General features: G+C 42.3%; 3 protein-coding genes across 3 annotated transcripts in view; all 3 read left to right on the top strand.

Annotated features, from left to right (window-relative positions):
- Positions 1-3,426, top strand: part of LOC120950935 (uncharacterized) — a 31,157-nt gene extending 27,731 nt beyond the window's left edge. The window contains exons 2-4 of the mRNA XM_040369356.2: positions 1,909-2,095; positions 2,167-2,639; positions 2,716-3,426. Of these exons, the coding sequence (XP_040225290.2) occupies positions 1,909-2,095; positions 2,167-2,639; positions 2,716-2,980 (925 nt within the window). The 3' untranslated portion in view covers positions 2,981-3,426. The remainder of the gene's footprint in view (positions 1-1,908; positions 2,096-2,166; positions 2,640-2,715) is intronic.
- Positions 3,427-4,058: 632 nt separating this feature from the next.
- On the top strand, positions 4,059-5,231 carry LOC120950938 (adenine phosphoribosyltransferase). Its single transcript, XM_040369362.2, has 3 exons — positions 4,059-4,320; positions 4,388-4,625; positions 4,695-5,231. Exons 1-3 carry the CDS (start codon positions 4,232-4,234, stop codon positions 4,929-4,931), a joined length of 564 nt encoding a protein of 187 aa, XP_040225296.2. The 5' UTR covers positions 4,059-4,231; the 3' UTR covers positions 4,932-5,231.
- Positions 5,232-5,510: 279 nt separating this feature from the next.
- On the top strand, positions 5,511-27,903 carry LOC120950937 (LHFPL tetraspan subfamily member 3 protein). The gene is made up of 7 exons (XM_040369361.2): positions 5,511-5,629; positions 9,633-10,066; positions 19,330-19,463; positions 19,730-19,856; positions 26,679-26,819; positions 26,895-26,984; positions 27,127-27,903. The coding sequence occupies exons 2-7, from the start codon at positions 9,925-9,927 to the stop codon at positions 27,234-27,236; spliced, it is 744 nt and encodes a 247-aa protein (XP_040225295.2). The 5' UTR covers positions 5,511-5,629; positions 9,633-9,924; the 3' UTR covers positions 27,237-27,903.
- The last annotated feature ends 60 nt before the right edge of the window (positions 27,904-27,963 follow it).

Here is a 27,963-nt window from a genome sequence, read left to right on the forward strand (position 1 = left end):
TGAACTTTTTGTGTTGGGAATTGGACTCTATAGCATCCTTTTTGGACAAATCCAATAAAAGTCTGTCCAAAAAGGATGCCATAGAATCAAATTCTCGACATATGAGTCCACTTCCCATCAGACAGAATCAAGGAAGTGTCCCACAACTATGAGAACCCCTGAAAACTCCTGTATAATCAAATCCCAATGATCATGAAAATAAAATTATATCCCATAGTATGGTTCATTAGGCCAGATGATCTACGATGTAGGAGTTGGGTTGGATTCGAATGTAGCCAGGCAAATCCTGATTGTTCCGAACAATTGTGGACGACTGCGATGGCAACTCACGCCGAAGCTTTACGACCCCAGAAATCTCCGTACGACTCTGCTTGAGTCCGGATAACTCCGAACGACGAATGAATCGAGATGGGATTTGAATCAGACTAGTGTGGACTTAATGCCGATTTATTCCGTCCGACTTGGTCGTTCGGACTCATCTGGACTAAAGCAGGATCGTTTGGACTTATCCGGTGTTGTCATAATTGGAAATTAACCTTGGAGTTGTCAGGATTCATTCGAACTAATCCCGATTCTTTCATGACCATATGCAGAGTCATTGACACTGATATTGACACCATTTGAAGAATTTCTTGTCTCGCGAGACATAGCACTACAGCTGCAATAGTTACAATAATGATAGTAATAATATTGTGGCAGCATTAAATTGACCATGGCAGGAGCCGGAGTCTATCTTTGATCCGCTGTGAAGATATCCCAAAGTCTAATGCATCGTAGCTAACTTTGATTTCCGCAGACAAACGAAAATCATAGGGTCTAAAGGATCAGCACTGGATCGAAGCTGAGATATACTCAAAATATTCCTAGTCCTAAGCGAACGAGATAGTGCAAACATGTTGATGCGGCACAACAGAGACGATGAGTAGATGACACCGTTGAGCAGGGCACCGATGAAAAAGCACTGTGCGTTAGGTATCCTATCGCCAAGAAGCTCAAGGCCTAGGAGACGGCACCATGCAGCTAATTACTAATTTTTTTTTAAATGTCCCAGGCAGCTCTGTGAGCACACGCCGCACCTGAAACAGGGACACGGATTAGGAAACACTTGTTCAAATTCTATGCATTCTCGCGCGGTCTAAAATACCATCAAAGCCATGCGGATATTCTTTTTTAATTTTGCGAACAGAATATCGTTCGATACGCCGTCGAATGCTACCTTCGAATCTGTTTAACACTCTGGGCGCTGGCGTTTTGCATTAGCTTGCTGCGGAGAACACAGTACAAGATAAGAGAGCGATGAGAGCGTTTCATTGGCTTACGATCGTTCACTCTCTTTCCGATCCTCACGTAAGATGCCGCTTCTGCAATATGCGCTCTCTCTTTCTTCCCGCTGCAATACGCTCTGCTGAGAGTTACTGTGAGACAAACAACAGAGAAGGAGAGTGAACAAAGCTGTGATTCTAAAACGAGCCACACAGCGCTCAGAGTGTTAAACACACTCTGTGATTGTTAACCCTGTGAGGTTAGGAACTTCCTTCTTGATTCCAGACGGAAAATGAATGATTAAAGGCGGGTTTTTCAAATCATGGAAGCAGTTTGAAAAAGAAGTTTGGCATGGCTGTAATGTTTAGCCATTTATGTCGTTTTGGATACTTTGATGAGATTAGTTCATTTTGGAAATATTTTAGGATTAATAGCGTTCTAGAATAGTTCATGGAAAGGAGGGGACATTTTTGACTAAAAGTCGACATAGTCGACATTCGCTCTTGTAGTTCGCGTGGATCCACAAAATTCGTAGAAATCTTACATATTTTATTATTTTTTCTTCTATTTTTTAATTATATTCTACCTGTCGCATAATTTTACCTGCAATCGAATTAATTCATTCTGTCTACATCTCCATTACAGACGGTTAACATTAATTAACCTTCGATTGCTGCTGGTCAACTCAGCCACGAAGCCAGCCTGCTACACGACCCGCTTCTATCGTCTCCGGGACGATGATTACAACTTTAAATCTTACCACGAAATCATGGATATGGAAGATTCGCTAGAAGCTGGCCTAACATTTCACCATGAGTGGGTAGCAGAAAAGGTATTCCGCAGTCCTCCGATTCTGTTTAATTTTATCTTTTCTCATAAAACCGTTTGTTTGCCGTGTTTCAGGAAAACGTTCTATACTCGGAAGAATGCGCTGTGTTTGTAGCGAACTGCGACCTGTCCTCGCTAATGTCGGCTGGCCGTGGCGCACAGTTTAGCTGCTTCGTGACGTATCGCGTGGAAACGTTCGAAACGGACTGCGACGAACTGCAGCTGCACGTGGGTTCGGTCGAGCTACCCCAGCAGCAACTGTGCAGCACCGACCACTGGGTACAGTTCCGCAGTGCGTCCGACATTGGACGCGATCTGCTGGCCGTAACGTGCACCTCCGAGTGTGTGTCGCTAGCGGTGTGCTACGCCCGCGAGCCCGCCGTTGCAATGAAGGAGTTCTGTGTCGGCAGATTAGGTTTTGTTGAGGTGTTATCTACCGTGCTGCAGCAAACCGTACTGTACTGTGGTGATAACACGTACTGGCAGGGTACGCTGATAAGATTGGACCGGATGGAGGAGAAGCGATTGCGCATGAAACTATACAGCAGGTAAAATATACGGACGGAGCGGGAGACGGTGCACGGCGGTGTGTTTGATCGTACTTATCGCCCTGTTCCGTTTTAGATATGCACACCAAATACTGACGCTGCTGCAATCGATATACGCCGATTATGAGGAGACCTGCTCGCTGGAACTGTGTGCCACCGCACAGAGCGCAACGGAGCAGGAATTGAAGCAGCGCCTGTTGGATGAACTGCAGTGCAAAATTGAACAACCGATTGAGAAAAACGCTTGCATGCGAAAGGAATTCTGTACCGATATGATTTATTGCTCGCTAGACACTAGCCACAGGCCGGAACGGTCGGAGGAAACCGATGCTCCCGTTTAGTTGATGTTCACCAGATCCTTTCCATCGCCATTGCCACGATTGTCGATGGCGACGTGTACGTTCACCATCGCCGGATGACGATCGATGAGGACCGGCTCGTCGTTGCTAGCCTCGGGGACGGCGTCCTGTTGGCCCGCCGTATGGTACGGTTCTGGATCTTGCACGTGCTCTGCATCCTTCAGTATGTCGACGTAGATGGAAACGGCCGGATGTTCGTTATCCGGCACGTAATGTGCGTTGCTCGAAATGACACTATTTTCATCCGGCACTAGCATGGTTTTGTTGGGCTCGTCCTCTGGGATTGGGTTAGCAAGGGAAACCGTAACCAGCAAGGCCAGCAGCACAAAGAGTGTTTTCATTTTGAGGCTTTGTTAAATCAGCGGTTCGACACGACACTTCACACAAAGTCAATATTTTTTCTATTTCAAGACACACAATCGATAAAACTGGACAGTCCGTTCGGGAACGCTTTTATATGAGCGCTAGGAGGCTATAAAAGGAAGATGATTCGCGTTATCATTTTATGGATGTGGATGGTCGATGCTATTTTTGCGACCGAAATCGTGCTAACGCTTAAGATAGGAAGAATGCAATTTGTTACGTATAACGAAATTGAAAGTTTCCAACCATCTTAACATGCCATTTTATGTAACTAAAGTAGATTAGATTGAGTTATTTGAAATTGTAAAATAATCCACGTGTTGCTTTTAACGTGATTCCGCATTCAAATTTGAATTGCGCATGACTGTTATACAGACTCATGTGTTTTGATCCATGAAGCATGAACGGTATGACAGTTGTATTCGTCAAATGACGTATGCGGGTCGAGCGCAACAGAAATACCGTAATGAAAGCGATTTTTTTAAAATAAGTTTTAAATTTACTTCGTTAAAAAGAGAGTTATTCTACAATATCTCAGTTTGAAGCAATCAAACTAATTCGGTCACATACAATTCCTCAAATAAGAAAAAAGCGACATGAAAACATCAATCAATTTTGTGTGTAGTGTGGTCACTGGTTAGAAAGAAGAAGTTTGACGTTTCGGTAAACACCGGGCTTTTGTTATCATCCACATTTTTGTTATCATCAATTTCGGCCGGGGATGCTGCGTGCGATTAGAAGCAACTAACTAAACAAATAATCTGCCAAATCTGAAATCATTCCAACGCGCAACTAACATACTCGCGACAATCTCCCTCTGGAAGTGGAAGTGTGTGAACGTGTGTAAATAGCTCCAGAAAGCGTGAAAGTATGTCCGCCGATCAAAGTGCAAACGTTGAACTGATCAAGAAGCACATTGGCGAATATCCCGATTTCCCGAAGAAAGGAATACTTTTCAAGTGAGCAGATCTGTTGTGTTTCTTGTGCTACGTGGCATTAACCGATGGTTTCCTCTCTTCTCTCTAGGGACATATTTACCGCCCTTCGGCATGGTGAGGTTTGCAAGGCAATCAAAAGTGTGCTCGTGTCGTACGTTCGGGAAAGCTGCCCGGACGTGCAGGTGATCGTCGGGCTGGAGGCACGTGGCTTTCTGTTTAGCTTGCTGATTGCGGCGGAACTGGGCATCGCCTCGGTGCCAATACGGAAGAAGGGTAAACTGCCCGGATCCTGCGCCCAGCAGGGGTACGTGCTGGAGTATGGAACTGTAAGTTGCCCTTTTTTCCATCCGCGCCATCAGTCTTTTTACAACTCCTCCGATTGTGTGATGTTTTAGGATGTGTTTGAAATACAGCAAGGAAGCATTACCTCCGGGCAGAAGGTGCTGATAATAGACGATCTGTTGGCCACCGGCGGCACGATGGATGCAGCCAACAAGCTCGTCCAGCAGCTCGGCGGAGTGGTGGAGCGAAACGTAGTGATCATAGAGCTGACGGAGCTAGGCGGCAGGAAGAAGCTTGAAGCTTCCGGCTCAAACGTACATTCCTTTATACAGTACCACGATGTAGAATGAGGCGGTGGTGGTAGTTAACATTTGCCAATTGCATGCTAATTATTAGCAACCGACAGCAACATTGCAAAAGACATCCTATACAGGCTAAGTTAGCGAGAGCTGGTGCAGTTCGTTTTTGTTTTGTAATTTGCTTTACTTCCGGCTCAAATGATACGATCGACTCGTTTTCGATTTAAAACTCACCGTACACCGTTAGTCGTTAAAATCTCAGGTCAATAGCAATATGCCGGTAGCCATACGTTAGTGAAATATAGACCGCAAGCTCAAACAAATAAAGGCGACACCTTTACACAACATTTAGCCGAAGGATTTTAAATATTAATAATTAATTAAATAATTTTAAATTAAGATTTTAGTAAAAAAAACGCAACCCAAAGCGAGAGGGTTGAAAAATGTGCGCCTTTTTCTCACCTGCCTTGGTTGGCGTGCATACCTTTCCCTGTCGGTGTATTGGTAAGCGCGATCGCGCCTAAACGAACGCTCCTGCCTTCTCCACCGAACGCTCAAAAGAGAGCGAGAGCATGCTATGTGCTGTTTTCCATGATCTTCGCTTTGTTACCTGGCAGCAGCACAGCCCAAGAGGGGTGCTGCAGAAGGCGTTTGACTTCTGATCTCTCAACAGTTTCTTGCCAATGGTCCGTTGAGACAGACAGCGACGATCGTCTCCAGTCCAGTGCAAGTTGCCGTGGCATATAAGGGTGAGAAAAAGAGCGAGTAGTAGAAGCAAAAAAAAACACACAAAATGTTTGCAGCGTCAGCATAAGTTTCATGTTTCGAGTGTTTTTGTGCCGTGCTCGTGGAAAAGTGTAGCTCGCAGATTGTTTTGTATTTTGACTGGCCGTTTTTTTGGTGCTGTTGTGTGAACATTTTGCTACACAACTTGAAATCCATCACCATCTTGAACGGAAGATCCCTGGAGTGTGTGATCGAAGCGAAAGAAGATATCAAAAAACAGTGGAATTTAGTGCGTATTTGTGTTTGTGCTAATTTCGTACTTCTTGGAGGAGAAGAAGAATTTGTTTGCTCATTAGCATGCGCCCGGTAACGGTACGAAACCGGGAGAGAAATATTGAGCTTTGAGTCGAAAAAGCATCGCCACCACCACATCATTCGTTTCGCAAAAGCGAAAAGCAACCCTAAAAACAAACAGGTCACAGTGGCCTGTACCATCGTCATCATCATCATCATCTCCATCATCATGATCGCGTCAGTCTGTTGTTCAGTTCCATTCGTAGCACGCAGGTTCCCAACAGTGTGTCTGTTTTGAAGTCTCCCACTACGCAACCGATGGCGCCGGAAGAATGAAGAAAAATTAATGTACATTTTCGTGGGAACACTTCTTCCGAACGATGGTGCAATAGAGACTGCCACGAACAATCGAGCGCTTGCCGTTAGCTGCGGCAGGTCTGTTTTGTCACCTGCGGAATGAGACTGTCTGAAGCTCTGGGAAGTTCGGCCCGTTCGTTCTTTCGAAAGGGGCTGATAAATAGTAAAACCCCTCGTTTTTCTCTTAAAGAAGCGAATTAAAAAGTAGACGTCCTTGATGAAGGTGAGAATGTGGTCGGTTTCGTCAAAGGATACAAAGTCTCACGTTTCTTTAAATGGTAAAAATGGCGAAGGTCATGCTTTTGGATGTACTTCAGAAAAGTTCAGTTGCAGCTCTCCAGCAATAACTTTGAAAGCTTCTCCAGAACAGCTGGTTCGCGTTAGCTTCTTTTCTTTTTCGGTGGTACACAGTCGGACACCTCGATGAATCATGCCTGGTGCAGCAGGCAATGCGAACGCACATGCAGAAAGAGAGAGAGAGAAACAAAGTGAAGGAGGTTAACCTGCTTAGACCAGGATGGCAGCAAAAGGCGCGCGCACCGTCGTTCGTTGGATAAACTTTAAGCGCAGTAAGCTTAAAAGTAACAGGCGAGCAGAGTTTCCAGTTGCTAGCGCCGAGCGTGTCCGGTGGGGGAAGAGGGTTCGTTGCTTGGTGTCTAAAGTCAAACGTTCGCAGCGACGTGCGCGATCGTAACTTGAAGATCGTCAGTATCTATCTATGTGTGTGTGTGTGTGTCTGTGTGCGTTTGTATGGTTTCTTCGGTGAGTTTAGGTCACCTGGAACCACTACCAAGAACAGAGTGGAAAGGAGAGAAGACATACGATGCAAGTTGGTTCGTCGCCGCCGCCCCTGTCAGGTCAACATCGCCGAAGGGAGGAAAAGAAAAAAAAAGGTTTCACTCCATCGTAACGCTTTAAACGTTGCTTTGCGTGTGTGTGTGTGTGTGCGTTGCCTTCCTTTGTGAGAAGAACCGGCATCCGACAGAGAAGAAGGTTGCCTTTTGCTCTGGGAAGTTGACTTACGATGCATGACGTGGATTGGCCATCAGCCCTCCTGTGTGGGGTTTGTTGCCTTCGCCTGGTAAAGTCTTTCGTACGAAACGTACACAAGCTGTCTGTGTGTGTGTGTGTGCGTGTTTGTGTTAGCAAAGGTAAACAAAATCGGCAATAATGTAGATCGAGTTAGCGAGATTTACACACGCCTCCCCGAGCGTCCTCTTATCTAATGATCAAAATTCGATTCCAAGCACGATCCAAGCCCCGAACATCACCGACGACTATTAATCAACCTGTCAGCAAAAGGGAAAGATTTACGGGAGAGAGAGAGAAATTTAGCACCCACCACCTTTGGGGGGAAAAGACTTTTTCCCCATCGCACAAAATGAGGTCAAAAGCTTAGCGCTACGAGAAGCTCTTCTCCATCTCGACCGACATTAGAAGCTCTTCCATCTTTGAGTTTGTCTGCCAAAGGGGAAGCAGCAAAATCTTGACATTATTCTGTCGGGGCGGTCGCTCTTCGACGTGCTCAGGCGCCTAGTTTACACGCATCAGGTGCGCCGAACCGTGTCGGATTGGCTCGGATCACAGCAGGCAACAGGCTCTAGAAGGCGGAGGAGGCGTAGTTCGAAGGGTGTAAGTCGTCGTCATCATCGTCATCAGCTAAAGCTCATCTCACTGTCAAACGAGCGTGTGTGTGAGCGGCTGCGCAAAGATCAACCATGCGGGTGTGGTGAAGCTTGGTTACGCAAGGCAATACCACTATGCACGAAAGACTTCAACGAGCGAGGAAAGGGCGAACCGTGAACCGCGCGCGCGTTAAGCTTCCGTGAGTTGAAGCTGGTTTTTCGTGGTGAATTTTCTTGAACTTAAATAATAATAGTAATAATCTATTTCCCCTATTGGGTCGTGTGTGGCATGTGGTTAGCAGGTACAAATTATCGCATTACAAAATTGTTACTTTTTGCGTTAAAACAAGACCTGCTTCCCGTCGTTGACACTTGAATCGCAGTACTCCGAAACGGAACAGGGCACAAGTTTGATGTTTGGTTTGGATTGCAACCTTCTTTTTTTACAGCCATTTCCCGCTCGAGGTGTGTGATGTGTGATCGCTAGTTTCACATCTAACACCAGTCGGATGTTTATACCTTTGTTACAAGGCGTCATGTAACGACGCACCATGAGGTTCAAGGAGTTTGGTTTTTACTTTTACCTCATTTTCCTCCAATATAAAGCCCAACCAAAAGCAACGTTTTCCTTACCCTCCCTGTTACTCCCCATTGTTACACACAGCAAAGGTCTCTTCCCAGACACACTCTCGCACGCACGAAGTATCTTGACGATGTGAGCATCGCACAGTGAAGACAAACGCTTTGCGATGTTTTTTTTCGGAAGAAAAAGAAACGGAACAGTTTACTATCATCCCAGCTCACGGCTGGCTGGGGTGGAAGAAAGCATTAACCATTGATTTGATTTTGATTACATAAATTTCATTATATTGGCGTGCGAGTAAAAGGCGTCGAAGCGTTGGAGAGCTCGGTTGCGGTCCGGATGCGCTAGTGAGGTGTGATGATTGGAACGGAGGGGGAAGAGTGTGTGTTTTAATGATAGCAGTGCGTGTGTAAGCGTTTGCTAAAACAAATGCCACGATCCATCTTGTCGTTGATTAGAAGCGGGTTGATTAGCAAGGGTGGGCCGGGGCAGGCAAGCCGCCACAGCTCGTTCAGGTGGAGAAAAAAGGTTGATTGATCGCTGAAGTTATTTCCCGATTTGCCGAACAAAGCGGTTATCTTGTTTCCCTCTAATCGATTTCCATTTGTTTGTCCAATTATTTTAATATGCTTCGTGATTGTGGAGAGGGATGTTTTACCATTCAAATCAATACTGCCGTACTGTTGGCCGAGCTTGGATGAACGATCCCCTTTTCCCTCGGTGCGAAAACTAGATCCATAAAGTGGGAAGCGTTTTTAAGCGAGATAGATTTTTACGACGCACGCTTGTTGAGCAAGCCAGGTATATGGGTGGGTGTCATCATCGTCATCATGACCACCGTCGCTGATGATCGCTAAAGAGAAACTTACACTTTACAACATTACGACTCGTGTCTTGCTGTTGATCAACCTTTCCATTACACTTGTTACAAACTGCTCGCCGAACGCTGTGGTGTGAAACAGATCACTTTCAAGTGTACAAAAACGAACAAAATCTTCACAACCCGGGTTCACTGGTGAAGTGAGATAATAAAAAAAATAGACATCTCTTTCACTTCCACCGATCAGCATCAGCTGCTTGAAACGTGACGATAGGGTTGAATCGTTTGAATCGTGCAAAAAACGCTGCCCCACTTCATAGTTAATTTAATTACATTTTCCAAAACAGGAATCATCGGCTGTGTTTTTCATCCACCGCTGCAAGTGTTAGTGTCTCCAAAGTGTCGTCGGAAAGTGAGTGCACAAATAAGTAACAACGCAGGTTCGTTTTTAGTGTGGCTGTGAAGTGAAAATATCTCCAACTCGGTTTGTGTGTGTTTTTTGTGCGAAAAGTGACTGACTGTGCAGCTTCTGCATACGATCACGTGCGTCCTCTGGATCGATTTTTTACCGTAAAAAAGGGTCGGTTGAATTGAAGTCGAACAAAAACACAACCCTCCTCCCCCTAAAACAGCACAAACATGGGAACGAAGATCGAGTACGTTGACTCGAGTCACATGTACGCGACCAACTACATCCGCAACTCGAAGGCGATCGCCGTCCTGTGGGCGATCTTCAGCATTTGCTACGCGATCATCAGTGTCGTCGCGTTCGTAACACCAGGTAAGCAGACCGTTTTGGGGTTCGATGTTAGAGGTACTCTTCTTGGTATGCTTATTTAATGAAACAAAAAAACAGAGCCAATAAAAGGAAGCGTGCAATTGTTTTCGTAAAAACAAAACGTGACTTGCACTGCGCACTGTACGTTTGGTGTGAGGAGCTGTGTGTGGTGTGCAGGAAGAAATAAAACCAAGCAAAGCGTGGTTTTGTTCGAATTCTATTACGATTGCATAAATGGTTTTGTGCAGTTATGTGTTTGTGGTCGGTCACATTTGGTGTGCTTTTGTTTTGCTCAGTGTGATTCTTAACTGTGATCTTATAAGAAATGGTTTGAACAGAACGTGAGTTCAACTTAAATTTAAATTTGATTTCGCCTGGGGCTAGGGTTGTTGCGGGAAATACCAAAAAAAAAGGTAAATAAACTTGAAATTAGTTTACCAGCCACCGATTAGTTGTGGCTGTCTAACCCAAGCATTTCGCAACCAACACTGTTGCGTGCAAACACTTTGAATCGTTTGCAACGAGCAGAATGTTTATCAGTTACGCTCATTGCATTATTTTATTTTGTTTTGACCATATCACTACAGCGTCCTAATGCAGACAAATTTGTCAACTTAGGCAAAATAACAAAAATACATTATTCCTTAGTGCATAGCAATTTTTAGACCATAATGTAAGCAGCCGCATTCTTTGTCTGATAGGATTGCGCCAATTAAAAAGTGTCCGTTGTTCAACCAACGGGTAGGAATTTTCGTTTTAAGAACAATATCAACAATAGCTTTATACGTTTAAACATTTAAACGTTTAAACTTACGAAGAACAATAGTATAAAATAACTACCGGTGATGTTTGACACGGTTTACAGCGGCTAAAATCATTTATTGTACAGTTTTACCCAGAGTTACGCGAATTCGAGTTACGCGAATTCGAGTTACGCGAATTCGAGTTACGCGAATTTTTGATTTTTGATAGTTCATATGTCAAATCAGTACAATTTTCTCCCTCAATTGTCACCTGAAAAATAATTTTCAAGTTTTCCAAAAGTTTTAAATCACAAAAAAGACAGAAATAATAGATTTTTTTACACGAATTGCATTAAATAAGTAATATATTTCATAAATGAACTGAATTCAATCAAAAATCATTATTAATCAAGTATATTTGGCTGTAAAACCTGATATTCAACTTATACGAAAATCCGAATTACGCGAATGTCTCCGGAATGCATTATTCGCGTAACTCGGGGAAAGACTGTACACTCTAATTTTAAAAACACAAATCGATGCTCTGAAAGTGCATCAACAGCTTGAAAACTAGCTAAGATATGAAAAACAGATGCTAACATGTGAACTTTTCCTTTTGTAAATTTCGGCTTCGGCCGTATTACTTTGCATTTGGCTATTTATTAGCAAACAAAATTACAATAAACCAAAATAAATGTATATTAAGGATTAAAATAGTAGGTAAGAAAGACGTTTGAAATGATTTAGATATTCTACATCCAGTCAACACGTGTTTACAAGTTGACGTTTCCAGAAATTGTTTGTTCGTCGAAATGTGGAGTTAGAATACACGATTGCAGACAATTCACCGCTCCATTCTTTTGATTTGTGTTCTTTCGAGAGTTACGTAACGGATAATGGTCACAACAGACTTTTTACATTATTAGCAAATAGCTGGAGATGACCGTTACCGATATTTTTCAAGTAAACTAAATTATGACGTGAAATGTGTTACAGTGGAGCGCCGTTTATCCGGGCTTCTCGAGACTTGACCTCGCCCGGATTTGCGAATAACACGGATAATGAGTCAAATGATAGATTTTATCACCAATTCCTGACTAAGTTTTGGAAAATTTTCTAATTTTTTGATAAAAATAACCCAGTGTTTACTAACTTAATGTTTTTCCTATGAGAATATTTGAAATTTGCCATGAATTATAGTGTTTTTTGTTACAAAAATGTGCTCTTATAACCGCTTTTTCAAACATCCTCCTCATAACGCAATGTCACCTTTGTATTGAACTGTCATTTCTCAACAGCACGGATAAATGGAAAGCCGGATAAAAGGTACCCGGATAAACGTCGCTCCACTGTAGTTTAGTTGATTTCATGTTACTAATGATAGTGTACCAATGATGATTTAATGATAGGTGTACCATCAATATTTTAGTGCGAATTAAGGTATTTTTCGGCCTCAGCACAATTTTTCGATCGAAAAAATTCGATAGATCCGGCTGTCATTTTGGTGTCATTTGACACTCATTTCGCCGCCAAGGTGTTCATTTTACTGGTCTTTTTGAAAACTGGTATACCATGACACTCACGAGCAAAATGAACTATGCTACAAAAATTCGATCGTTCCGCTTTGTATGGGGCAAAATCCGCGACGCTTTGAGCTGCGGAAATTATCGAATATCAGAAAAATTCCGTAAATCCAGGTTGATATTTTTGAAAAACGATATGTAAAAGCAAGATGGTAGATGTGTTGGTTCTTTTTCAATATTTTGGCTGATAAAAAGTTATTTATAAATTATTTTAAAAATTGTTTACCTGGGGGGCCAACTTCATGTAGGGGTATAAAAGAAATAGTTATACTGTCAGTTTTACGTGAGCGCCTATCGAATTTTTTCGATCGAAAAATTGTGCTGAGGCCGTTTATCAATTTAAGCCCAACTATGACCGACAAATTTGACAATATTAATCCACGATCCACGCGTTAAATGAGTTAAACTCTACAAAAATATAAACCAAAGTATAAAATTAAATGCAATGACATTTGGCCTCAGCACAATTTTTCGATCGAAAAAATTCGATAGGCGCTCACGTAAAACTGACAGTATAACTATTTCTTTTATACCCCTACATGAAGTTGGCCCCCCAGGTAAACAATTTTTAAAATAATTTATAAATAATTTTTTATCAGCCAAAATATTGAAAAAGAACCAAAACATTTACCAACTTGCTTTAACATAACGTTTTTCAAAAACATCAACCTTGATTTATGGCATTTTTTTGATATTCGATAATTTCCGCAGCTCAATGAGTTGCAGATTTTTCGCCATACAAAGCGGAACGATCGAATTTTTGTAGCATAGTTCATTTTGCTCGTGAGTGTCATGGTATACCAGTTTTCAAAAAGACCAGTAAAATGAACATCTTGGCGGCGAAATGAGTGTCAAATGACACCAAAATGACAGAAGGATCTATCGAATTTTTTCGATCGAAAAATTGTGCTAAGGCCGATTAGCTTAGTTGTCTTTTTCTACTTCTGGTGTTACATGCTATGTACACGATTCTACTGCCCTTTTAAATAGGGTTTACTATTAGATCTTGAATTGAAGCACCAAAATGAGTCAAGTCAGTCGCCTTAGGTACGAGTAAAATGGGTCCGAAAAGGGGTTTGAACCACGTCTGACTTACGAGTCAATTCAATAAGGCATCCGGTCAGTTGAAAATGTACAATGTAATTAGCTCAATATTAGCTACTGTCAAATATTTACGATTATTTTTGAATTGTCTTATAATTTTCATTCAAAAGTATATATTTAATTTCTTTTTAATATTAAACGTGAGATGGTATATTTCTCTACATTCCACCAAGGGTTCATTTTGGTTCAATTATTTAGCATGCTGATTGAAATTTGGTTCACAAAGTCACGTTGCTCTGTAAAGAACTAGGCTTGAACTCAAAATAATTCCGTTATGAAGCTCTCACGTGAACAATATCAATTTAAAACTCTGTTTAAAAAGTTTCAAAGTAAAATTAAAAAGCTGTGCTGATCTAATTCAACACCAATTATCACACTCACGGGCTATTCTGATGCAAGAATGTATCATTTAATTCAATAGCGCCCCAGTGCTTGTTAGTTTTCATCTAACCCATTTAATATTCCATTCGCCATTGCCCATTGTTTTTGTTTTTTCACAATGGGCACAATGGCACGGGTAAACGATATGGTGCAATTTGTAATGGAACACCCGCTTACGATTCCGAGGTCTCGATTAAAAAAAAAGGGATCGCCAGATTATGCAGTGTAAACAGAAGGAACGGGAGGTGGAACTGTTCTTAACCAGCTGCTGTTGCTGCTGCTGCTGCTGCTACTAAGCCGTTTCACGTCACTCCATTATAGTTTAATGCTGTTTGTTTGTGTAGGTGTAAAAAACCACAACTACCATATGAATGTGGTGAAGATGTCGAAAAAAAGGGGGTCTCACCAATACACACAGGCACTGCACGGGGTTCCATCTTGCTGCACATGTGCTGGGCGCCTCTGCCTAAGACGCTACAGCCGCTTCTTCGCCCTCAAGCATGCTCGGCTTTGTGGCTTGTGCCGTTGGTTGTGACCTTTTAAAAAGTTGTTTCCAAACAAACCTGCCTGTGCCTGCCTGCTGTTTTGTGTAGGAAGGGGGGGGGAGAACGCAACAATTGACCAGGGTTTGTTTTCGCAAGCTCACATTAAAAGCTTCGTCTGTGCTCGCTGCTGCTGGTATAATTGTGGACAAGCTTGTTAGGGGGGCAAAAGGAAGAAGAGAGCGCTGTTTTTTACAAAGATATTTTCATTCCTTTCTGTGCGCACTTCAATTAGCTAAATCCACAGCGAGATTGGCGCGATCGAGCGAATCGAAAGACTTGAATGCGCCTGCTTGTTCCATGAGGCGACGAACCTCTCCCTGGTTAGCGATTTGCACCTTAAATAATACTAAAATTAAATCATAATAACCATAATGATCATATCGCTCGGTGCTGGAAACATTAAAGGTGGTTAAACATGATGCAATAAAACTGTCTTGTGCCATAAGAGTTTCGGACCGGAAAGTAAAAGTTTTTCCCACTTGTTGCTGGTGATTATGATGCTTGCTTCTTTTCATCCGCCCGTTGGGTTATGATTTGCTCGAGGGAAAGGGGCAAACGTTTCAGTGCGATTTGCGAGTTCAATTATTGTCGGTGCAGTTCGCTTACAATTCGCGACCATCTGATTAAGCCGGATGGAATTGATTGGCATTGTTGTGCAGTGGCGAACGGTGTGACTCTACGCGAGTAACTTTATGCCGCCTCTGTCGAACCAGGAAGCGGCGAACCCCCGTGCGACACCGTGAAATTAATGTTTGTTTCCCTGGTTTTAGCAAAATGTGGTATTTAATAGGAAAGTGAGGGAAATAATGAGTGTGATTTATTTCCCCTGTATCGCTACGTCATCACTTACACCAACTTTGTGTATTAATCTTTCGACTGGTGTAAATTTGCATGTTTATCGCACCATTTTCTTCTCCTGTATTTCATTTCCCGCGAGAGAGTGTTATTTTTCTTTTATCGTTCGATTATGCACAATTTTGCTTTCCCGGCCTTTGCACTCATTATCATCGCCAAGATGCGCCAAGCGCAAGCGATTGACGTTAATTAATCAACGCCTTCCAACCCATCTCTTCCATCCCGTTCGGGATGCTGATAATGCGATTTTGGCACAAAGCTCACGCATAATAATGCGATGCCCACACACAGGGACGATTAATGTAACCGTTTGCAAAACCTTTTTTCCGCTATACACGTAGTTTCCCTTTTTGTTTTGTTGGGAAGAAGCTTCACTTTGCCTCCCGTACAGTTTTCTTGTCCAGAGCTTTGAGGGAAGTTTTGATCGCACAATCGACCAATCAATCGTAACTGTTTTGCTGTTTCGTTGGCGAAGATTGAGCTTCATACATGAAAACCTTTCACGATCAATAGACGGTAGATGTTGGTATACAGTTATTAAAATGAGGCAAACGATCGCGCGCAAAACAAAGGGAAAGAAAACCTTCGGTCGGGAGGGAAATTTGCTGTACTAACGGTACAGATTTTGCGTTTAAAAATAAAAGGGTTTCAACCGACTTTACTTGATTTCACAACCCAACTTACCCAACGAGAGTTTAAAGCGAGGACAATTCTCCCCCAATTTGTTCTTGCACAATTGTGTGCACACAATTGCTTTGCTTCGTGCCTTTTCTTTTTCCCCCTTTCGGCCGGACACCGACCCATTGACAGGGACAGCATGGTTTTAAGCACGGTTTTATGCAATAGTCCGATGTTTTTTTTTCTTCTGCGCACGGGATAATTTGCTGACAAAAGTGCTTAACCACTCCGCTCCAAACCCCACTCCATCCCAATAACTCCGCACTGTCACTGTGGCAGCCGACGAAAGTCGATTGCACGTTTCACCTTTCGCCCGGGCGTGATTGACTGATATCTGGAGCGCTTATTTCGTTCCCTTGCAAATGGCACTGGGAGTTTTTTGGGAGAGGGAGGGAGAGATTAAAATGTCGGGAACTCACCTTGGTGCCTTGTTAAGAGTGTAAACAGCGGTGCAAAATTGATTTTAATGCAGCTCTTCGAGTGACAGGGGTTTATTAGGATAAGAATTGGTTACACGAAACTTTTGCCGAAATTTACGCTTGCCAATTATGCACCGAAATGCACCACTTGAAGTGGAAAATGTCGAGTTTTGTGTGGTGCGTTTTGCTGTTATTTAATCACCGCTGACATAAATGGACCCCAGATGAAGATGTTGAGTGGACCCACCCGCTCTCTGTTTGCGTGTCTGTGGGCATAGGCCAGAAAATGCAGGAAATGGCAGCTGTTTCTCTGCCGTCGGTTTGGTTCTGCCTGCACGCTTCGCAAACACCACCACCCGGGCAAGATTTCAGCTGGAGACACACTGGTCTGCGTCAGTGGGGTGGAGCTTGAATGGGGAGGGTCGGGATGCTGGTTTATAACGCCATCACTAATGGATTGTTTATGGTGTAATGGCGTGTATCGGTAGGCTTCGGCGGCCCCCAGCTCGGCTCGGATTTGTGTGTCAAATTGCGTTCGGTAATCTCCGCAAAATGGTCGCGGTAACATACTGACACGCTCCTGGCTAAAGTGAGCCGTCCTGATGTGTAGGGGGAGGGGGGGTGTCTCATGCGTTTGTAATTGCATTATGATCTTGCGGCATTATGCTGTGCATCGAATGACATGGTACATTTTTCTTGGCCGGTGTGTGTAAAACTGTGGTCATTGATCTTTGTTTCTCGACACGGTAATTACATGATCTTTCGATGCGGAGTGATGTGTTTGTTGCTCTATTTACTGTTTGAAAATCGGTTAATATAATGATTTACTGAGAGCTGCTATGATTTCAGTAATAGGCTGAAACGTTTAAATACACGATCAAACATGATAATGTAAAGCATTTTAAAGACTTTTTTGTTCTCTATGCTTTTGTATATTTTTTTGTAGAATTTTGCTTTTATATTTATTCAACGCATTGCTTTCTGGCATATCTTACTTTTGGGAATGTACTTTAACTATCTTAAGTATCCTTTTTAACCAATAAATCATCATAATAGTTGATATTATATTTTGTAACGTTTTGGACTGATCGTGAGTTACAATTTGGATACCATAACCCCGTGGGTGTGGATGGGTCTGGAAGCATTATAATGTTTGATATCTCTTAATATGGTATAATCTGAAGACACGATTAGATTAATCCGTTGTCATTACTTAAGATTTAATCGAATCTAGCCATATTTTATATCCTAAACTGTTGTAACATTTCTGCCAATTATCTTCTTTCTTCATGTTGGTTAATTTGCACTTCAGTCACTGTCCCCCAAAGCCCTGCCGTAAGCCATTTATGGTCTATGGTTGATAATCTTTGACTTATTGATTTGCTCGTTGGGGTATAGTAAATGCTGCGAGGAGGTCCATATCAAGGTGTTATAAATGACAAGGTGAAGTTGTTCAGAGCAAAATAACATTTCTCGACTTGACATTTCTCTTCCGGGGGCTCCGGTATAAAAATCGGGGAGGGCTGGTGCGGGGTAATGAAATTTGTATGCAGAGAATGACAGATGTCCACCACAATGTCGCCCAGCAAAAGCGATAAAAATCAACCTTCTAAATACATTATCCTTGGTCCATATGGGGTTTGCACGCATAACGGGCATATTGTAAGAACAGTCGATCGATTTGACGGTTGCGTCAGGGCTGATCCCTTGACCCAAGGATGTTGTTGGTTGGGATTATAAATTAGCTAACTAAGATTCTATTATCATCTTAACCAAAATGTATTATTGGTGCTGCTAAAAAAACATTTTACTATTTTTACTTAAATAGACGAAAGTTCGAAAAGCCTTTAGAATGTTATTTCTAATCGTACGACATACGAGTAAATTTGTCATGAATTTAAATTCCTTGAATGACTGTTCTGCGTTGGGTATACCTTTTGGTAATTGATTAGTTAGTTCTCGAGTTTTTATTAACGTTAATGTAAAAGCAATTGTAGCAATTAAGTAGACCTTGGTTGGCTGTTGCGACAAATAGAAATATGTTTTCTTCTAGAAGTTTGACATATTATATTATCTATTCTTTCGTATCTTATAGTACATTAAATTATCCTATATTATATTAAATTCCTTGATCATGGCAATGTTGTTCCTTAATAGTTTGAGGATCACCTGAAATCGGAAGTTAATTTTAATAAACTATATAAATCATTAATCATACTCTTCTTTATTACCATTTCTACGCGAAATTGAAGCAATAGTTTTACTATGGCGTTTGTGAATGAAGTAGTCAGACAATTCAATATTTTTGCATGAACACCTCTGTGCACTTCTAGTTAGTTAGTGTAAAGCTTAGGTAGGGAAAATCTTATAAAATACCAACAAAAATGTTTGAATTTCAATTGTAATTTCAAGCAGTTTCAGATAATTTCTTATTATTAAACACAATGTCTTCATGCTTCTCAATGAATCCATTATTGTCAAAGATAAACCAAACGTTTGTCCTGCGCTATGACGCTGTTTAATACCTTTTATTGGTTTAATAATCGGTAAAATTTAGCAAATTATTTGATCATGCATTTATCTACAATTTGTCTTTAATCAAGCGTATTTTTCATTTTTGTACATTGAAAACGTATCACAAATATCATGGGTTACAGTCAGAGGGTTGCAGTCTTTATAGATTCAAATTTAGAGCTTATAAGTCATAATGAATAAAGAGGGCGTCAATTTCTCTATTATTTAATAATGCCCATTGCCTTCGTAGTAGTATTAAGATAATCTTGGTAGAGCTCATAACCAGCTCCGTTAGTTACACAGCGCACACAGATGAAGTAACACACCCTGACTACAAAGAAGTGTATCATAAAAAGCGAAGCCTATCATAACTGTACAAGATTTATTCAAAGAAACCGCATTTAAATGTAACACTGTTTTTATTATTCATTTCTACCATTCCAGAATGGGTTGGCGATGCAGATTCCGACATTGGCGGGCGTCTCGGGCTGTGGCAGGTGTGCCAGAAAGACGATCTTACCGATAGCTGTACCGGCCGGCTGGAGGAACTGCTGGAAATGCAATCCATCGCGTTTCAGGTGAGGTGGCAAATACACACAAAATTAAACGACTATCACTATGGCTCAGCCCCGTTTATGCAAACTCAGTGTCCGTTAGCCATTCTTCTAACGAGCGTCTTAGTTTGCGGGATTAAAATGCACATGACCCGCAAAAGCTAGCCGTATCTAGCCTAGCCCCGCATTTCCATAAGCAGGTCACCGCGATAGCGTTCTTTTGTGCGCCTTTAAACAAACGAAACGTGTTAGATTAACAACTCAACCCTTTTACTCCTCCCTACCTACAGGTTGCAACAGTGTTTTGCGGGCTGGCGGTGGCCACTTCCGTGCTGGCGATCTGCTACCTACTGCTGATGGTGTTCATGAAGTCAACGACCGTCTTTCACATCTGCGGCTGGATGCAGATGCTTTCCGGTGAGTTTTCGCGGGGGCATTTATGCTCGTAGCTTTGGCACGCCGATAGAAACGAACCGTGTGACCTAACCAACCCATCTTCCCGCCCCAAAAGCCCGGAGCTTTTTGAAACAAAACGAAAGGAACGCTACGCCACGATTGTGCATAGTTGCGGATTGGAGATGGAATTTTTGTGGCAAATTCGTGGCTAATCAGCGCGACGCGTGGGAAGCAACGCGAGCATGATGAGCATGTGGCGCTCGATTATCGATGAAAGGCATATTATGGGCCACCGGTCTCGCTTCCTCATTGCTTGCTTGCCTCCTAACGTTCATTAGCGGCAAAATTGAAAATTGACGGGAGGGCCATCGGGACGGCATGTTCACTACAGTGAACGACATTCGAGACAGCGGAAGTGAACGACGAAAACGGGAGAGCAGCCGCCACCGTCACTATAATCGTGCGGAAGAGCGCCATAAAAAGTCGGGGCATGGGAGAAGTTGTAAATGCGAAAGGGGTACTCTTTTAGCTTAAAATTAGCCACCCGGGCGGGCAAAGGGGATGAGTCGGATGAAGGAGTGGGCCTATGATCAATCGCGTAAGAAGATCCACAAATTGCGCTGGAGAGGTATCTTTCGGTCTCCGATCGTGTCCAATTTGCTTGAAGGCTGTACTTATGGTCACGGCGAACACGATGAAAGCTTGTTTGGTGCGATGTCTCTAATCCGGTTTCGGGCACTGCAGATCGAGTGCAGCTGAATGCGGCGGATCAGTCCCTTCACTTCGTTTGATCGCTCTGAAGGCCGTCCGATAGGTCGTCGATGGGGTGGTTTCGCCTATATTGAAGAGTAACTGGCGAGAGCCGAGCCCATACATTCTGCAACTCCACCAATGTGTGTGTGTGTGCTTTGGAAATCGTCATCATCATCATCATCATGTTGGTGATCAGCAGTAACCAGACAATTCCGACAACGGGTAAACCGGTTTCCATGGTAGAAGAGGTTGAAATAGTTTCGGCCCATTCCGGCATCCGAACTCCATTTCCTGAACGAAAGAGAAATGATCGGTTCCATCCCACTCCCGGCCCCCCAGATGCGCCCAGGATGTGTTCAGTTTTCTCCCAACTCCGACGTGCTGCAAAGCTGGAATGATGAAAGCACGCTCACCCCTGCCATGTAGCAGTGCTGTGGAACGCTCACTGCTCGGAAGTGGGTCATTGTCACTATGTCCGTTCGATGGGTCGTGTTCGATAGCCCGCGTTTACGGTGCTATTTTCCCTCGGGATGGTCCACAACGCCAACCGTTTTCCGATCAAACGCGTTGGAAAGAAAAAGCATTTAAACAAAATTGAAAGCATTACCGTCGGGAAATGAAACACTTTTTGTAACTGGGTGGAAAAAGTGGTCCTGCAAGTTTCTGGTCCTCTCTCTATCGTTGCAACGCTTGCAATTCTTCGGCCACTTCCAAGGCTGGCGCAGTAGCGACGTAGATCTAGATTTTCGATTTCCGTAGGTCGGCACTGACCTTTCTCTTCATCTCTCTCTTTCTCTCGCTCTCGTCTTCCAATCACTGCTTTATCCGCCTCGTAAAGCGCTTAGGAACTTGTTCCTTCGGAAGTTGTAGGAGCTGTCGGATGGCAGTTTGTTGACTTTTTAGCCGCAATTTGCATCTATGTTGCGAGGCAGGCCCGCTAGTGAAAGTTGGTTTTGAAAGTAAACCAATCCACTACACGGACAGGCAGATATTGGAAATTGGCTGTGCGTCTGGGAAGGCATTCCATACAATGTATGGTGCAAAAATGACTTCCAATTGATAAAGTTGCACATTGTTAGAAGTGATCAAATCTTGCTATATACATAAATGATGCCAACGGAGATCGCCAAGATGATAGGATGTAAGTTTATCATAGTGTGAATGCAGCAAGTTTAATGTTTTCGCGGGATAGTTTTAATCAACGGCAACCGAGATATGATCCGCTACGCTGCTTTCACATCCGGTAATTATGACTTTAATATGTTCTGGAGGAATTGATAAACAATTGCTTTGTACTAAGCATGTTTCTAGTTCATTCATGGCCTTGGTCAGCCAGTTGTGATTCCGTTTCAGTTGCAAGTTTGTTGGAGTACTACCCGAAACGTAATGTACATGGTCCTATGCCAATCCATCCCGTCTAGATCCAACATATGACGTATTATACCTGGCGTCAGTTTACACCTAAAATAGTAATTTTGCTATCAGAACCATGAAACGCCTTTCGCGAGCTATTGTTTAGTGCTCAGATACAACTGATCATATCAATTTTTTTCTGGAATGTCGAACATTACATATCGTGCGCATTTTTTGGGCTTCTTGAAGAGCAACACATAGAGATCATGTAACCTTATTTTAGCTGTATTCTTGAAGTATATCTTGAAAAATTACTGACGAAGAAAGGGTCCCAGAAATAGGCCTTTATTTGATGGGTTAACCTTCCACCAGAAGTAGACGGATGTTATAAGTGTCGGATTGGCTGTAACCGATGCATGAAGATGACTTTTTGAACACATTTGCACACTCCATTGCGCTATGCTTGATTCTTCTTATTGATATTGGCAAATGCACAGAACATGTTTTCAAATTTAGTCAATACACAATAGAGTTGTTACATTGGTAAATGTCGTTGGGCTAGACGCTGTGCTTTAGCGTCTTATATATCAAAATCAGCTGTCGTACAGAAGGAATGCTTCAAAAGTGACGTTGCATAGCTGAAATTTATATATAAGCTGCTTATAGGTGAGACTGACGCGCCCAAGCTACTAGCATGACTCAACATGAATGTATTGCCTAGAACTTTTCGCAACTATCGACCTCTCAGAACCCAACTAGAAAGACAAGCTTACAGTGAAAACGCCACCCCATAATTGCGATGGCTCTTAAATTCAACGCTCTCTATGATAGTTTTGACTGGCATCATGCGACTAACTTTTCAATCACCTTACTGGACCTGCGTGTTTTGGTTCTGTCTTCTATGTATTATTTATTGCTAGTCTTACGACTTAGAGTAATTGTAAGTGATAAGGCCACTTCCTCTGGCCAATTACTTTTGATTTGAATAAACAATAAACAATAAATGTAGCACCATCAAACGACAGTTTCGTCGTAATGTTGGTTTAAAACAACGTGTTCTATCGATAAAAGCCTTCCTCAGGGCTGATCAACATGACGAAAAAACTAAAATTGGAACTGACTCAAATACGATAAAACTACGCTGAAAATACCCATTTACTCTTTGCGACATATCATATGGCACAAATGTAAGACAATATTTAATTGTCCTTCTCTTAATAACGATATTTTGATCCTATAAAACTACATTGCTCTTCAATCAATAAAAAGATGCAATTATGGGTTACTCACAAAAAAAACGAGGCCAACTCAAAACTCGCAAATCATGCGCTTTCAGGCATCATATTTGCGCATCTTTGAGTAACACGTAATCGTTCCAGCATTAGCTCAACGAGGCTCACTGAGGGTGGCTTTTACAGCACACACGCCAGGTTGTGCGTTATTGATTTCAACTGCCAAATCTAAATCCATTTAAATGTTGCAAGTTACAATGCGCACCACCTTACGCAGCCACCGAGGTCCACACCTTCGCTTTCGATCTTTATACACGTTTCGGGGTTTTCACTCTGATGTGCCGCACTGATGACCCACTGCCATTCGAACACGAGCCACGAAGGAAGTTAGGTAGTAAAATGGTTAAATGAGATTTGACGAGCCTGCTTTTCGTTGAAGCGGTGGTGCGTTATTACTATTATTTGTGTCGGTTGCGTGAGGCGTATGCGCTTCGATTGATTGTGCGGGTACGCCAAGCCGAAAGAGAAGGCTGACGTAAGCGATCGAGGAAGAAAGGAGAGACTGTTTATCTTGACGATGGGTTAACGATATTTTCTGATCGATATGGTTTGATTGCTGTTTGGTTGATTGTGAAAAGGTATACATTTACCATTACACTAGTAACATTGTTTTTTTTATTAAATTTATACAAAAAGGTAAAACAAATGTTTACCCAATGCAGCTTCATAAAGGGCCATTCCTCCTCTTGCGCTGTTGTTATGTGTTTCCTCGCTCGCTTTCTACTCAAAATGGTACGCCATAAAGCACGGCCAACACGTTGATGTCTCGGTTAATTGCGTCTCGATGCTTTAAGCACAAGCGTAAAGCTCAGATGGCTACCGTGAAATGCTCATTTCCGGACTGGACCACGAAAAGAAAAAAAAAACACTAACTCACTATAAAAATGTATGCTTGCATGCTGCTTGTGTACATCTTGACAATTATGCGATGCTTAAGCGCTGATTCCCGTTTTTCGTCTTGTCCATCATTAAAGACAATTTTTTGCTGGTTGTAAATTCCTTTCGCTTCACTTACTAGCTGGAGCTTCCTCTTGTAAGTAGTGAAATTAATCTCTCTGTCTCTTCGCTTTTTCCTCTCAGTAGGGTGTGCAAAAATGTTTTATATCACACACTCCAGCAAAGCTTCATTTTGGGGCGTAGTTTAGAGTGCAAAAAAGGCATAAAAAGCCAGCAACCCAACATGGGTTAAAATTCCCAGGGTCAGTTTAGCTCAGTCGGTTAACCGGATGAGATGCCGGTTTTACGCGTTTGTCGCCATTTACCATGCAAGCCGGGGGTGAATAGTTCCATAAATGTAATGTATGCAAATTTGCTTCATTTTTGTTATGGTTTTTCATATTCTCCCTTCATATGTGGTGCAGGCGGGGAGCCGTTGTGTGTTTGCGTAAAGTCGAGCATTAGTGTAAAGTGACACATACGCGCTGGCGTCGGTTGGCCGCTCGGTGAAGGGAAAGTGTCGGTACGAAATCATTGGAATCTACCGAGTGTGTAATGTAATGAACAATATTATCTGATGGTTCCGCAATTTACAGTGGAAGCTGTTTTCCCATATTGTGGCTACGCCGAGCAGGCAAACCCGATGGATTGGGTTTATTTTAGGTTTTAAGATAAAGCTTAGTGTGTGGGATTTGTTGTGCAAATGTTTATAGCACGTAATGGCTCTCTATTGAAATGGATCTCAAGAGGCGAATTGCCAGCTGGTAAGTGAAGGAAGTTCTCAAATGTCAAACGGACTCTCTTCCCGGGAACCAACTAAGCGCGAGTGAGTACTGGGATTTACCGTGGGCATTGTTTAATGGGCACGACCAGGAAATGGAATGGAGGCAACAGCTGGTTTCGTTGCTGCAGTTGCAGCCGTGACGATGTTTTGTAGTTGGTACGAAACGTGGCTTCAATTTCTTATATTTGTAGAGGATAGTTCAAAAAGTGGTCATGGCTTGATGTACTACATGGGATTATAGTTGATGGTTTATATTATGCAAAAGGGGATTTACTTTACTCTATAAAATGACTGAAAATGAACGCTGTGTTTGACAACCCTGATTGATAACCAATTCAACATTCAGTGTTGTTCATCCTGGTATAATTTTATCGGACTGTCTGTCATTTCTGAAGAGCAAGGATAAACAGAGTTCCTTAAGAAAGTGAAATGATGTGCCGAAAGAAAACAGTTATTGGATAATAACTTTTTTTTAAAATAAAAAAGACTTTATTCGCGTGCACAGAATAAGTTCTATTTACGAGGGCAGACATTTACAAAATACTCTAATATAGCTGTACATTTATTATTATTATTATTATTATTATTATTATTATTATTATTATTATAATTACATTTAAAGATGACTAAATCTAGCTTATCATCGTTGTTATCAACGATGTGGAAAATGTAACTACTTTACAACCTAAGAATACAGATACGCATTCCCGGACTAACTCCTGCTAGTTCTAGAAACTGCAGACTATTAAACAGATAGGGGCCTCCTGGAGCTTTATGCAAACAATTTCTTGCTGCAACAGTGCCCACGCCGCTGCTACTCTACTACAGCAAGCAAATTTGTGTTCTAGACTTTCCATTTGAGGACAAAACGAACATTGATTGAAATCCTTTCTTCCTGTTCGAAACAAGAGCTCTCAATGTGAGGCCTTACCATGCCTTGCTAGCATGTACAGAGTAGCTCGTTGTTGTGCTGATAAGGCAAAACTTTGAATATTAGCCCAGATTCTAGGCCAGCAGATTGGAAGATTTGCTTGGCATCTGGTAACTTGTCCACAAGCATGCGACGAAGTTTGCGTGAGGAGGGGTTTGAAACATATGCAGAGGATAAATGTACCAGTTGTCTTACCACGAGTCTCAGGCAGGGATACCAGGTTGGAATGGTGGCCTGATCCGGCGGATTACCAGCTTGGACGACATGAGGCTAGCTGTATTTAAGGGAGTTGCGCTTTGCTCGGTATCGATTTGTCAAGAGGGCATATACAGTTATTCCTGGTATATGCAGGTTTAGTCCACCTCACTTCCGACATAATGACAAAAAAAACTCGATATTTCAGTACCAAAATAATAAATGTTTCTTAAAACAACATGTAGTTATCGATAATTAGGTATTGTCAAAATGTAATGCCATTATTTTTAAACCAGACAACAACCAAAAAACCTTGGGACACCTTTTTATAAAACCTGTCTGTATGACACTGTTTGTTTGAATATATGCGAGGATTGTTTTTGCATACAAATCGAACGTCATTCAACCTTGTAGAAAACGTTAAATAATAAAAACCTAGATACTCTGAATTTTGTTTTAAAAAAATGCTTAATTTCTTAATAAAATGAAAATTCTGGATGGTGTGTTTGACACCTCTGCTGAATGGTGCTGCTCGGGGCTTACTGTTAGAATAATATGAAACTCATTGTGCTTAATCTCATTATTCATTCTATTTTTAGCTCTCTGCATGGTGATTGCCTGCGTTTCGTTCCCGTTCGGATGGAACTCGGACGAGTTCCGTAAGGTTTGCGGTCCAGAGTCGAACCGCTTCGAGGTTGGGCTGTGCAGTTTGCGCTGGGCCTATCCGTTGGCGATCATTGGTGAGTAATCTTGCGTAAATTTTCAATTTTATTTCGCAAATTTTCAATTCACCTCTGTACGTTTTTGTATTTTAGCCTGCATCGATGGATTCATTCTGGCCACGCTGTCCTTCATCCTGGCGACACGACACGTCCGTTTGCAGCCTGAACCGCAATACCAAAGCAGTATGTATTAGAGCAAAGAAACGGAAGGTTGGGTTGAAATGCGTTTGCAGCATTGTATTTGATCACTCACCTGTTTCCTGTACTCGCTGAATGTATCACTAAACGTTTGTTTCCTTTCTTTCTCTCTTCCAACGCCTTGCAGGAGAAATTAACAACGCGTACGTGACGGATGTGGCCAGTATCGCCGGCTCCCGCAAGTCGCTCAATCTACAGCCCGTACTGCTGGTGGCACCGCCACACATAATCTTCTAAGCGCCTGCAAATGTGCGCCCCACAAATCAATCCTTCAGCTGAGCCGGCCGAGTGAATGCGCTATTTTCCTCGCACTGTGGATGGCCCAGGGCTTCTAACCAAACAAACGGACACCGGCTTGGAGACACCCATTTGTACAGAGAAAAGTGTGTAGCCAAAAGGCAATTGTTTCGATTCGATCGTGTTTTTTCTTCTTCTCTTGCAAATGTTTTACGTATTAGATAGCGTCCCGATTCGTAAGGGGTTTAGAGAATTTTAGCTTTTTTCCCCAGGGGGAAGGGCATAAGTAAAACCTTCCCCGGGATGGTAATATACCTTACACTTTAAGCAATGTCTTCATAGTAAGCCCCCCCTACCCCCATCTATACTCTAGGATATTACTTTTAGTAAAGGGGTAATACATATTTATTCGAGCTTTAAGAGACGTACCGAAGCGGGGAGCGTTTTATTGTTTTCGGATAGTTTCGGAACCGTTAGCAAGCCTTTCCCTTCCAAATCTGGCCCTTTCTTCCTGTTTGGTTTAGCTGAATCCTACAAAACGAGTATGCTTTTCTAGCGTCTTTAAGCAGTCTGAATGTTATTATTTTTAGTTGATTTAAGTTTTACAACGTATGTGTAATGTAGATGTGAAAATCGGAATCCAATAAATGTTGACTTTCACAAATAATACCGTAATGTGTTTTTATTTTTTATACACTGCACAGAAGCTGAAATTGGAATTTCAGAA

Source organism: Anopheles coluzzii, chromosome 2 (assembly GCF_943734685.1).
Source record: "Anopheles coluzzii chromosome 2, AcolN3, whole genome shotgun sequence".
Taxonomy (NCBI): domain Eukaryota; kingdom Metazoa; phylum Arthropoda; class Insecta; order Diptera; family Culicidae; genus Anopheles; species Anopheles coluzzii.

Bases quoted from the DNA above. Each gene is read 5' to 3' on its own strand.
- LOC120950938 (XM_040369362.2), top strand. From the start codon at position 4,232: ATGTCCGCCGATCAAAGTGCAAACGTTGAACTGATCAAGAAGCACATT. The intron at 4,321-4,387 runs GTGAGCAGATCT...TCTTCTCTCTAG, and splicing joins AAGAAAGGAATACTTTTCAA to GGACATATTTACCGCCCTTC. The intron at 4,626-4,694 runs GTAAGTTGCCCT...GTGATGTTTTAG, and splicing joins ACGTGCTGGAGTATGGAACT to GATGTGTTTGAAATACAGCA.
- LOC120950937 (XM_040369361.2), top strand. From the start codon at position 9,925: ATGGGAACGAAGATCGAGTACGTTGACTCGAGTCACATGTACGCGACC. The intron at 10,067-19,329 runs GTAAGCAGACCG...CTACCATTCCAG, and splicing joins CGTCGCGTTCGTAACACCAG to AATGGGTTGGCGATGCAGAT. The intron at 19,857-26,678 runs GTGAGTTTTCGC...TTCTATTTTTAG, and splicing joins CTGGATGCAGATGCTTTCCG to CTCTCTGCATGGTGATTGCC.